The sequence below is a fragment of the Schistocerca gregaria genome, chromosome 1 (genome assembly GCF_023897955.1).
Source record: "Schistocerca gregaria isolate iqSchGreg1 chromosome 1, iqSchGreg1.2, whole genome shotgun sequence".
In the NCBI taxonomy this organism is placed as follows: domain Eukaryota; kingdom Metazoa; phylum Arthropoda; class Insecta; order Orthoptera; family Acrididae; genus Schistocerca; species Schistocerca gregaria.
The window spans coordinates 990224417-990237298 of record NC_064920.1 but is presented as its reverse complement, the minus strand read 5'-3'; the positions used below and the strand labels follow the sequence as shown (position 1 = coordinate 990237298).

The following is a 12882-nucleotide window of genomic DNA, read 5'->3' as shown; positions in this document are numbered from 1 at the left end:
CATATCACAGCAAAATTGTTCGTGTCGGTTGCATTTCGCGTCTGTAGCACGTCACCTTCGTGGTGTAGCAATTTTAATGGCCAGTAGTGTAGAATCGATTAAGTTATCAATTCAGGAATAGTACACTCTCACGGATGTCGCTATTTTGTAGTTAGAAATCTATTTGGGCATCCCGAAATATTGATTTCAACAAATAACGCTGTCCCATGATACTGTCTGTGGTCGGATTTGGCGTTTTTCATTCGGCAGGCTGCTTATATTTTGCAGAATGTAGTCTCACTGGTATCGAAGTAACTCTACCTGAAATACATAATTCACAGATTATGTAATCGTACGCCTGAATACCGCGCAGGGCAAGCCATATATTCTGTAGGTTTTTGATTACTAGTACATCTCATTTAGTACATACGATTTTTTTTGTAGCAGCCTGACAGGATGGACACAGTTTTTATGGACTTAACAGACAACTTTAAAATGTTCCTCGTGTACCACAGCTGGCTTTTTATTTGCGTTTTTGCAGTACCAAGCGTGGAACGTTCGATTACAAAACGCGTCACTTTCAAGGGCAATTCACCTGAAATGCAAATCAGGTCCCACTGCAGGTTTCCTGTGGAATGGAGATACGGCTACTGGCAGTGTGCCAACTACAGACGGCAAGAGTACAGCCGAAAAAAACAGGTCTAAATTTTTCCCGGTTACAGCAGTAATAACGTAGTAATATCGTATATGCATCAGCAAGATAATTATTTCGTTCAGAATTCTCATCAGCGTGTAATTTAGAATTCTACAATGAAAATTCACTTGACTATACTTTACTATAAAACAATTTCAGGAATTTTACTATAAAGGTATCTTTTAATTAGTTCGTGACGAGAAATATTATATTAATAGTATCGCTAGTTTGATCTACGATGCAAGGGCAGAAGCACAAGTTGATGGGGATGTGCCCTGTGTTTTAGCTAATGATGAGATATGTATGTCTAGGGTTTTGAAGTTTTGTGATGTGCCTGGACTCTGGCCTAAACTTTTAGGCTGGAGGTTTTAGTGTATTGCAAAGTGGCTGGCTCCTCCCTTTTTTTCTTGCGGCCAGCCAGCCACTTCCATCTGCTATATTGTTTTAGCTCCCTCTACCACTTTCTTACTGTGTTGTCCATGTTTTACTGCTGACGGCATGCTTATTTCCACACTTCGGTGTGGGTAGGCACTTTTTTTTTCAAGCTTGTTACCTGTGTTTTACGTTCTGTTTTATCTTACTGTTCTGAGTATTTTCTTGACACTCGTCTCAATCTGTTACTGAGCGGGCGCTGAAGATCTCGCCGTCGTGCGCCCATACAACCCACTCCATCCATCCATCCACATCTGATCTAACTCGAATGTCATTATTTAACAACACTCTTCGGTGTGCAGAGAAATGTCGCACTACGTCGTCTTGTTCCCGCATTCGACAGCCTCCTGGAGTAGCGAGATATATGTTCTTTGACGATCCATCTTATGTTGCATCTTGTGTTGTGTGTACTGCTGGGACAAGAAGGATGTTTATGCCCCTACCAATAAATTCACATGGTTACATCCTTTTAATGCAACAGTAAGTGTGGAAATCTCATTGAGCGTCAACAGTTGTCTATAGAAGCATACATGTCTTTTAAAAGGATGTTTGTAACGAGAAACCGCTAGACAGCGAGATACGCTGCAGAATCAAATCGAGAAGAAGCGGATTTTGCAGACAGCATATCTTTATTCATTTACTGTACATACATTTATTTGGCTTGTTGCATGTATGCTTTTGAACCTTCACTGTGTAAGACCTTTTAATAGAGTAATTGCATTTTTATACATTCAGTATTGTGTTCTGTACACTTACGACACTTAACCTACATTACATTGAGAGCTGATGTTCCGCCTGCCTTTACGTTGAAAGCATTCAGAGCTAAATACAATTTAAGTCGAACTAGTCACTGAAAATCGTATTGACCATTCTATACACGGCTGCAGACTACCTGCCAAGTGACTTTTTACTAAGGCCCTGACGTGAGCACGACTTGACCGGACAAAGCACTGTCAACGGAGAAAAACCATTTGGCGAGCCGGTTGAGGCTCCTACTGGTCTGACCGATGCTCTGTCAACGCACTATTGTGGTCAGTCACACAGTGAAGACGCCCCGTTTCCTGGTTAAACTCTTACTACCACTACTTCTGACTTTCGATCACGCCAACAGAATCTATCCACATTTTCGCCGCTACCTGCAAATGTCCTCTCTTTGCAATAAATATGCCATTAGCATGTGTCATGTATTTTTTTAATTGGATCGAAACTTTGTCGGGGCATAGCTCTGTTCATCCTAATTTTTCCTAAAGTGTTTCCTTCTCTACCTTGTTAGCGGAATGCCCTTAAAATTTGATCGTAAGTTCTTATGCTTACATTTATAGCACCACAACGGCCATATTAAATATATGCAATATCGGCATGTCCCTTGATTGATTGTAACTTTGTAACAGGTCTCCACCCCTTACTGCCTTTCATTGTTAAAATGGCCATCTGCCTCACAGCTTCCTGTCCCGATCACGACTTCAGCCATCAGCTTCCTCTCTACTTTCAGCGGAAATTACCATTGGCCCCTAGCTCTTTCACTGTCATTAAGATCAAGCACAGGTGAAACACAGGGAGCGAAAGGCTATTTGCAACTCGTATAGAAAACAGACGACAGTTCCAAGAGGTGAGAGGCATGAAAGGGAAGAAGCGGTTAAGAGGGGAGTGAGGCACAGTTGTAGTTTATTCCTGATGTTTTTGAATCTGTACGTTGAACAAGCAGTAAAGGCATTCAAAGAAAAATTTGGAGTAGGAATGAGAAGGAGAAGAAATAAAAACTTTCAGCTTTGTAGACGACTTTGTAATTTTGTCAGAGACAGCAAAGGACTTGGAGTAGCAGCTGAACGGAATGAACAGTGTCTTGGAAGGAGAATATAACATGAATATCAACAAAATCAAAACAAGGATAATCGGATGTAGTCGAATTTAATAGGGGGTTGCTGAGGGAATTAGAGTAGTAAACAAGACACAAAGTAGTAGATGAGTTTTGCTATTTGGGTAGCAAAATAACTAATGATGGCCGAAGTAGAGAGGAAATAAAATGTAGTCTGGCAATGGCCAGAAAAGAATTTCTGAAGAAGAGAAATTTGTTAACATCGAATATACCCTGAAGAGCCAAAGATACTGGTACATCTACGTACTATCGTGTAGGGCCCCCTCAAGCACGCAGAAGTGCGGCAACACAACGTGGCAAGGACTCGACTAATGCCTGAAGCAGTGCTGGAGGGAATTCACACCATGAATCCTGCAGGCTGTCCATAAATCCGTAGAGTACGATGGGGCGGAGATCTCTTCTGAACAGCACGTTGCAAGGCAACCCAGATATGCTCAATAATTTTCATGTCTGGGGAGTCGTGTGGCCAGCGGAAGTATTTCATCTCATAAGAGTGTTCCTGGAGCCACTGTAGCAATTATGGACGTGTGGTGCGTCGCATTGTCCTGCTGGAATTGCATAAGTCCTTCGGAATGCACAATGGACATGAACGGATGCAGGTGATGATATAGGATGTTTACGTACGTGTCACCTGTCAGAGTAGTACCTAGATGTGTCAGGGGTCCTATATCACTTCAGTTGCACGCCCTACACCATTATAGAGTCTCCACTAGCTTGATTAGTCCCCTGCTAACATTCAGGGTTCATGAGTTCGTGAGGTTGTCTCCAAATCGGGACGCATTCATCCTTTCGATACAATTTGAAATGAGACTCGTCCGACCAGACAAGATGCTTCTCGCTTAAATGTTGATAACCTCTCATTGTAGCAGCAGTAACCGATCTAACAACTGCGCCAGACACTTCTTGGCTTATAAAGGCGATGCTGACCGCACCTCCATTTTCTGCCTGTTTACATAACTCTCTATTTGATCTTTGGTACTTCGATGTATACTTATGAGTCGGGAAGACTCTACTGGAAGTATTTGTATGGGGTGTAGCCATGTATGAAAATGGAACATGGACGATAAACAGCTTAGAGAAGAAGAGAATAGAAGCTTTTGAAATGTGGTGCTACAGAAAAGGCTGAAGATCAGATCTATATCTGCTACAATTATCAGAATTGCAACTTATGATGCAGTCCTTGTAATTTAATGAAGGAAAGATAGGGAGGATAAGGGTATTATAGAGAATGGACTCTAAGATAGAAAATTCACTCAAGACATCTTGCAGCTGCAAAGTCAGTTGAAGACCTGGTAAAAGAAAGAAGGTAGAAAACAAGAAACAGCTTGTGTGGAAAGAGGACCCTGAGTACAAATATGGGGCATTCTGAAGAGATGACATAAGAAAAAACATTAGGTTCAACTTTAGATTGCATTCCTTGAAAATTATATTTTAAAAAAATTATGTAATTTTTTCTCAGAATCTATGAAGGCCAAAATTATGAAAGTTTGTACACTTATATGTATAAACCGACTAAATGTTGTCTCTAGAGTAAATTTTATAAATTCTGAGTCTAAGCTGAGATAGGGGTCAAGCGCTTGGAATTCTGGATCAATTTTATTTTATATTTACGGAATTACAGTTAACAAAATTATTGAAATCCTTCTATTGGATACATTTAAAAAATCTCACGAGAGTAGCTTACTATATGCCAAGAGATTAAACATTGACAATTTTATAGAATTATCTTGAATAGTTTCTGACAGAAATATACCTACAATATTTCTTGAAAATAATTTTTGTTTAATTCAATAAAAATGTTAGTTACATGTAATCTAAAGACCCTAACAGTAATTGTGTTAATTTCATATAAAGAATAGTACAGAATTTCATTGGGTATCTTCAGAACTGTGGATATGATGCATCTATTACATAGTGTGTGTTTTTATGAACGTCACTCCTCAAAGCGTACAATAATAAATACTTACCAAATACTTTATGTCAAAAGTTAACATACACTACTGGCAATTAAAATTGCTACACCACGAAGATGACGTGGTACAGACGCGACATTTAACCGACAGGAAGAAGATGCTGTGATATGCAAATGATTAGCTTTTCAGAGCATTCACATAATGTTGGCGACGGTGGCGACACCTACAACGTGCTGACATGAGGGAAGTTTCCAACCGATTTCTCATACACAAACAGCAGTTGACAGGCGTTGCCTGGTGAAATGTTGTTGTGATCCCTCGTGTAAGGAGGAGAAATGCATACCATCGCGTTTCCTGCTTTGATAAAGGTCGGAATGAAGCCTATCGCGATTGCGTTTTATCGTATCGTGACACTGCTTCTCGCGTTGATGGAGATCCAATCACTGCTAGCAGAATATGGAATCGGTGGGTTCAGGAGGGTAATTCGGAACCCCGGGCTTGATCCCAACGGCCTCGTATCACTAGCAGTCGAGGTGACAGGCATTTTATCCCCACGGCTTTAACGGGTCGTGCAGCCACTTCTCGATCCCTGAGCCAACAGACGGGGACTTTTGCAAGACAATAACCATCTGCACGAGCAGTTAGACGACGTCTGCAGCAGCATGGGCTATCAGCTTGGAGACCATGGCTGCGGTTACCCTTGACGCTGCATCACAGACAGAAGCGCCTGTGATGGTGTGCTCAACGACGAACCGGGGTGCACGAATGGCAAAACGTCATTTTTTTCGGATGAATCCAGGTTCTGTTTACAGCATCATGATGGTCGGATCCGTGTTTGGCGACATCGCGGTGAACGCACATTCGAAGCGTGTATTCCTCATCGCCATACTGACGTATCACCCGGCTTGATGGTATGGGGTGCCATTGGTTACACGTCTCGGTCACCTCTTGTTCGCATTGACGTTACATTTCATATGTGTTACTACCCGTGGCTCTACCATACATTCGATCCCTGCGAAACCCTACATTTCAGCAGGATAATGCACGACCGCATGTTGCAGGTTCTGTACAGGCCTTTCTGGATACGGAAAATGTTCGACTGCTACCCTGGCCAACACATTCTCCAGATCTCTCAGCAATTGAAAACTTCTGGTCAATGGTGGCCGAGCAACTGGCGTGTCACAATACGCCAGTCACTACTCTTGATGAACTGTGGTATCGTGTTGAAGGTGCATGGGGAGCTGTACCTGTACTCACCATCCAAGCTCTGTCTGACTCAATACCCAGGCGTACCAAGGCCGTTATTACGGCCAGAGGTGGTTGTTCTGGGTACTGATTTCTCATGATCAGATTTTGTACCATTGCCCAGCAGTACTAAATTCCAAAACTGTGCGCAGTGCCTCGTGGAATGTGACATTGTTCACCGAGTGATCAGACATTTGGATGGGGACGCTAAGCTCTGTGTCCCTCTTGGTGCTATTCAAGCGAAGTAGGCTTCATTCTTGCGTAGCGTTTTACCCTCTCCCTTCTCTTGTGTAATCACAAAAATCACAGAGATGGCACATGCACTCACTGCAGTTCCATACGCTAAGCGTTCATATGTAATACACAACACTCACGCTTCGACGACGACACGCGTGAAATGGTGCGAATGAAGGGAAACATCGCTACGCAGGCAGCTGAACGAATTCGGGATATACGAGCCGTCAATATTCCAGATACTTTTTGTCGGACAGCCTTTATTCGGATGCTTTTGGATATGAGCAAAGACTCACCGAAATTCCTACTATCTTATGTAGAATTAGAGTAATTTTCTGTAGTAATCGTAGCTTTCTTTCTTTTTGTTTTACGCTGCGCTCTTTACGGATATAAAAATAAGTGGTTTGAGAAAATAGCCTGCCTTTTTTACTTATTTATAAAATTATGGACTATCTCTGTCTTTTTTTGATCGAGTACCATACTCACATAAAGACAGTATAGTTTCTTGCTGAACCTTAATAATCTTTAATCAAATTTTATTCGCTTCATCAGAAGAATATGTAAATGACTCATTACTTTAATTGGAAGTGCTAACGTCTCATCATTGTATAGTATAACTTATAATGTTTTTGTGTCTTGAGTCGTAAGCTAAAATAAACTGTGCACCAACGATATCATCTGATTCAATAAACTGTGGTCCCGTACTTCGTCTAATTACAGTGGAAAATAATTTTAATTTCGCATTACTGAAGCTCCATTATAAAATTGCGTGGAAATGTAATCACATGTCAGTTCTAGTATAATGTATTTGTCCATTGAATACCCGTTTATCATCTGAATTTTTTCTTGGTGTAGCAATTTTAATGGCCAGTAGTGTAAACATCTTTAAGCCCTAACTGCCTACCTCTCACCGTGAGAGCTGGAGCGTTCACTATTGGGCAGCAATAACCAGGTTGACTACCACTGAACTAGATATGTGTGTGTCGGCGCAGGAACTGCCTGGTGAAGCACCCGAACGACGAAGATCCGGACGAGGGCGTGAAGGACCTGGTGGAGCTGGCGCTGCGCAAGCTGGACGCGGACCGCGACGGCAAGGTGTCCTTCCAGGACTTCCAGAAGGCGGTCCAGGCGGAACCGCTGCTGCTGGAGGCATTCGGCCAGTGCCTGCCAGCCGAGAGCGCGTGCCACACCTTCCTGGCCACCCTACGGGAGCCCCAGCCCTGACTCGGGAGTACCAGTCCCGAGTGGCATACCATCGAGTTACACACTTCAATCGGTCCCCGTTATCCTGCCATTCTGCAAATGTACATATTTAATATCACACATTCTAAATTAATACAATTAATGTTTTCATACTCTTACTAGTGTACTCATTGCTTATTATCTTCATCTCGAATCACTGAAGCCCCTTTCGAAAGCATGAATTCTGGACAGGTTTTTGTGTATTTTTCTTTGACTTATCGAATGTCTGAACACTAAACATGTAGAAAGGACAGTGTCACTACCTACCAATAGTAACATAAGTATTAGCCTCATGAGCAGCTAAATGCCCTCAGAAACGATAAATTTAGAGATTGTGAGAGCATTCGATCTACATGGAAACATACAAAAACTTACTATACGTGGAAGATATCTAAACAACGGGAATGCTATACTAGACTATATAGTGGAGACCGCAATAACATAGTGTCAAAACCAAGGGGGGGGGGGGGGGGGGGGAAGGGGAAGGTGAAGAGGAAGAAAAGCACATACAAGTCTCGAGTCTCGCTTTTGCAACTAATTTCATATCGCGTTCTTCAGCTTCTCTTGGCACTGATGATGAAAGATTAATTATCGGTCACAAGGATGTGTCTGTCTGCTTCTGCAGTCGACGATGTTATCGTCAAACGAAGGTGCTCTCACCTTTATGTGGATTGGAAACACTGTCGATTACCGAGCTACAACGCCTGGCAGAAAAAGGTCTCCAGCAGTATGCTCTAATTAATTATTGTCTAGTATCTGCTGTTTTTAGGTCATTGCACGAAGTACGCATGGTGTCCCAGAAATGTTCGACAGATTTCGAGGGATTGTGGAGGGAGCCCTGACTAAAAATCGACGATGGGAAGCCGTGTCTGGAATCGTCGGCCAATGACGCTACACAGCATCGAAGTAACAGACGCCGGCGCCTACCGCTTAGGCCACCCCTTTGGCAGCAAACTTGACTTAGGACGCTGACGGACCGTAGGCGAAACGTCCTGGAATGTTGTTTGTTATTCAGTGATCACGACCGATTGACACGATCGCCAAAGAAGAAGTAGGAGCTAGCTGCTGCATAGAAAGGCCTTGTCTCATATGAGTGCGATGTTCTGTTGCCTCGGTGGATGACGATTTCGGACACGGGTTCCCATCCGCAGTTTATTTTCCTCCTGGTACCCTCTAAAATCTAGTGTTTTTCGGCATAGAGGAAAATAAATAATAAACTGCAGATGGAAACTCGTGTCCAAAACCAAGACAACAGAGCATCGCATTTATAGGAAGGAGACAGCGCCTGGAAATACAGCATCTCCCCAACTGATGAAAGGGGCAATCAGTGGAGATCACAGAATAACAAAAAACAATTCGAGGCGATCCGCCAACGGTCCGTCAGCGTACAAAGTCACATTTTTCCGGACATTGGTTCCTATCCTCCACTTGTTCCTCAAAACACCCTCTGAAGACATTTGAAGTTTGTCGTAACGTTTCTGGCACATCCTGCACATTCTCATATTATCGTTACATTTGTCTTATGCTTCAGGCTGATTTAACATTAGCGAGAAATTGTTTACAATAGTTACTGAACGTTTTGTATTCAGAAGCTGTGCTGTTTAGTGCAATGGATCAAGTTTAGGCTTCATAGAAAAGTACTGTTGTGAAACTCAATTCTTCTTATACTACCAGAGTTATTACAAGGTAGCCAAACTGAAACTGATCCACAAAGTCTGTAAGTATGACTTGCACAGATAACCGGCATTATACTTTTGTTGTACTTATGTGCATAAAATATAGTTCAAGCGGAGGACAGTAAAGTGTTACAAAATGGCAATGCCTATTATCTGTGCAAGTAATAACTTTAAACATCTCCTGAACCAGCTTCATTTGACTGCCCTGTATATTTCCATTCTTTATTTCGCAGTCCCGGTTAGAACATTAATTCATCTCACTTTTTAACAATGCTTTACTTCTTTCCGCCGTTCTATCTTACTGAAGATGTGTCGCTATTTCCTGTCTGAGCAACAAGCAACAAATTTTCCGGTTATGCCAGAACACAATTCTCTATCTTTTCGCCACAGGACTCAGATTTACGTGACTGGCTTTCATTGCATTGTGTAATTACACACTTCTCGCTAACGGAAACTTTTATGGTGGCAGTCGATTGAGTAACAGTCGAGTCCTGGTGGCGGAAAACCTGCTTTTGGCCAGGAAGAGCAGAAAGATGTTGACCCAAGTTCTTCATAACCAGATTTTGTACCATTGCCCAGTACTAAATTCCAAACATGTGTGCAGTGTCTCGTTGAATGTGAAATTGTTCACCGAGTGATCAGACGTTTGGATGGGGACGCTAAGCTCTGTGTCCCTCTTGGTGCTATTCAAGCGAAGTAGGCTTCATTCTTGCATAGCGTTTTACCCTCTCCCTTCTCTTGTGTGATCACAAAAATCACAGAGATGGCACATGCGCTCACTGCAGTTCCATAAACTAAGCGTTCATATGTAATACACAACACTCACGCTACGACAACGGCAGGTCAAGTTGTGCGAATGAAGGGAGCTATCCCTACGCAGGCAGCTCAACGAATTCGGGATATCCCAGCCGTCAATATTCCACATACTTTTTGTCGAACAACCTTTATTCGGATGCTTTTGGAGATGAGCAAAGACTCACCGACATTCCTGCTATCTTATGTAGAATTAGAGTAATTTGAGCAGTAATCGTATCGTTTGGGAAAATAGCGTACCTGTTCTACTTATTTATAAAATTATGAGCCATCTCTGTGTTTTTTTGAAGGAGTAGTTTACTCACATATAGTCAGTGCAGTTTCTTGCAAAAGCTTAAAAATCTTTAAACAAATTTTATTCGCACTGTCAGAAGAATATGTAAATGACTCATTACTTTTATTGGAAGTGCTAACGTCTCATCATTGCATAGAACAACTTATAATGTTTTTCTGTCTTGAACAGTAAGCTAAGATAAACTGTGCACCAACAATATCATCTAATTCAATAAACTGTGGTCCCGTACTTTGCCTAATTACAATGGAAAATAATTTTAATTTCTCATTATCGAAGCTCCATTATGAGATAATCCTTGATTATCGCATGAGATTTATCTGTCAGTTGGTAACCGAACGCACTATTCAAAGAGTAAATACAAAACCCATGAAGCTCATGCTGCATGCTACATTTCAGATGGACTGCCACTTCTCCTCACGCTACTACAATGATCTCTCCTGGCGCTCTTTCTCAGTGCTTATACTCATCGTCAGCAGCAGCTGATATGGGGATGGTGTTGCACGTATTTAAAAATGCAGGAAAGTGAAAGAGCTTAGAAAAAGTATATATGACAAATGGTATTTTGCTTCGTAGAGACGTAAATAGGATCTATTTTTTGAGATTTCGCTTAAGTCTCTAGGGTTTTAACTCATGGCCAATGTTTATTGAATCACACTGTATGGTCCACGTACGACAAATTACAAAACCTGGTAAATAGCCTAAAAGATCAATAACTGTCAGTCATAGTCTCTTTCTGCATACACAATGATCTTGGTTAATATTTGTAGTGGTTATTCATAACCACGATGCAAACAGAGTATAGTGTCTGTTGAGTACTTTTTGCCGAACTGCACTGGAACTCTTATCTATTCCAACTGTTACCTGATTAATATTTTTGTATCTGTAACAATACACACGGATACAAGGGGTGCCAGCACAACATATAATCAAATGTAGTGATGTTGAGAAAGTGTGCCCTGGCCTTCTGCAATATGCTTTGTAAATAGCGACTGTTTTGTTTTAATATCCAATCATATAGCAAACGTACAATGAACTTGGTGTTACTTCTAAGAGTTGTACAATCATCTTCAGAATACAGATTAACTATGTAGATATATCAAACTTCAAATGTATGTCTATATATGTATATACGTCTTGTTAAATAAACTTGCAATATTTAGAGGAAAATATGTAGATATTTGTCAGTATGAAAGCAATAACTAGTATAGCGCACATAGATACATACTGGCGCAATGCAATAAAGTATGCTATTGGGAAATGTATTTTTGTTACATGTAGTAGTGCGAAGTATGTACACAACACAGAAGTAGTCCGGCACAGCCTGGAGCCTTATGATCACTTACCTAGTATTAGAAACACGGTTTCCCTTTGTCATGTGCCCTATGTACTTTTACACGGGTGGGACAGAACGCGATAAATCATGAGAGCTAGGTTCAGATGTTCCATGTGAGCTACATAAATCAGAAGAACCACTATATTACTTACGCATATGTTTCACTCATGAGACATTTTTGCAGACTCTAATCTGTAAGTTACTGAATATGTTAATGATAATTAATAAATCATCAAATGAAGGCAAAGGGAAGCTGTACGTTGTAGATTTAGATGTAGGAAAAGCACCATTTATTTTGCTCACTTTTTCTGAATAGTACAAAACGATTCCGCCCACAGAGTGCAGTGATCTGTACAAGCTGTGTTATCTGATTCCGTCCATGAATTGTACATAGAATGAAGAGATATATAATAGAGTATATAAATAACTACTTTTAAGAGACGTATTTTTTAGTATGTATATTTGCTCAAACTAGTTATATAATTCATATTGTGAGAGAGCAACCGTTACTAATGTCTTATACTGCAGATATTAAAATAATCTTACAGCTTCTTTATAACAATAGCGCCGATACAGTTTTGCATCACTTGGAAATTTATACAGAGCACAAACAATAATAACTAATTTTTGTGCCTTACTTAACGTAGCTGTAGCTTTCAGCCTGTGTGACTATGCAGCCGCACGATGCGAGGCTAGAGTTGTATTGTATGACTTAATTTAATATAGGCATGGTCTTTTGTATATATTGTTTATTTGTATATATATATATATGTAGAACTTACGCCTTGATAACATTTCCTGTTGTGTGTGTGTGTGTAAGTATCATAATTAGCACCATTATCTTCTATTTTTCTGTAAATAAACTGTTTTTAGCTCACGATGACTGTTTTAGTGAATTTTGAACAGGCCTCTTAACATCAAAAGTCACAGTAATTTCACTACCCGTATCATTGTCACGAGTTGTTCCTTTCTAAATTTGAAATTTGCACTTCGACGACGAATAAAGGAAAGCAATACGACAGCAGAGCAATTGGAGCAGCGGTGGGAATACCTTCTGAATGGGCATCTCTCAGCAAGACAACTGTGTGTGCCTTCATACTGGCAAATGCGAGAGGCTCATTCACTGTGATTTAAGAAAGAGGAAGTCTGG

At 41.0% G+C, this 12882-nt stretch overlaps 1 protein-coding gene across 2 annotated transcripts in view; it reads left to right on the top strand.

The window, feature by feature from the left end:
• Nucleotides 1-12612, top strand: part of LOC126278120 (calaxin-like) — a 104466-nt gene extending 91854 nt beyond the window's left edge. Inside the window, exons 4-5 of one of the 2 annotated variants that reach the window (XR_007550650.1) lie at nt 7366-7677; nt 10796-12612. Coding sequence is in view for 1 of the 2 variants with exons in the window: in XM_049978007.1 (XP_049833964.1) it covers nt 7366-7597 (232 nt within the window). In the remaining variant the exon portion in view is untranslated. Of the gene's footprint in view, nt 1-7365 lie in introns of both variants that reach the window. The other variant, XM_049978007.1, reaches the window with a different exon arrangement.
• Nucleotides 12613-12882: the final 270 nt, after the last annotated feature.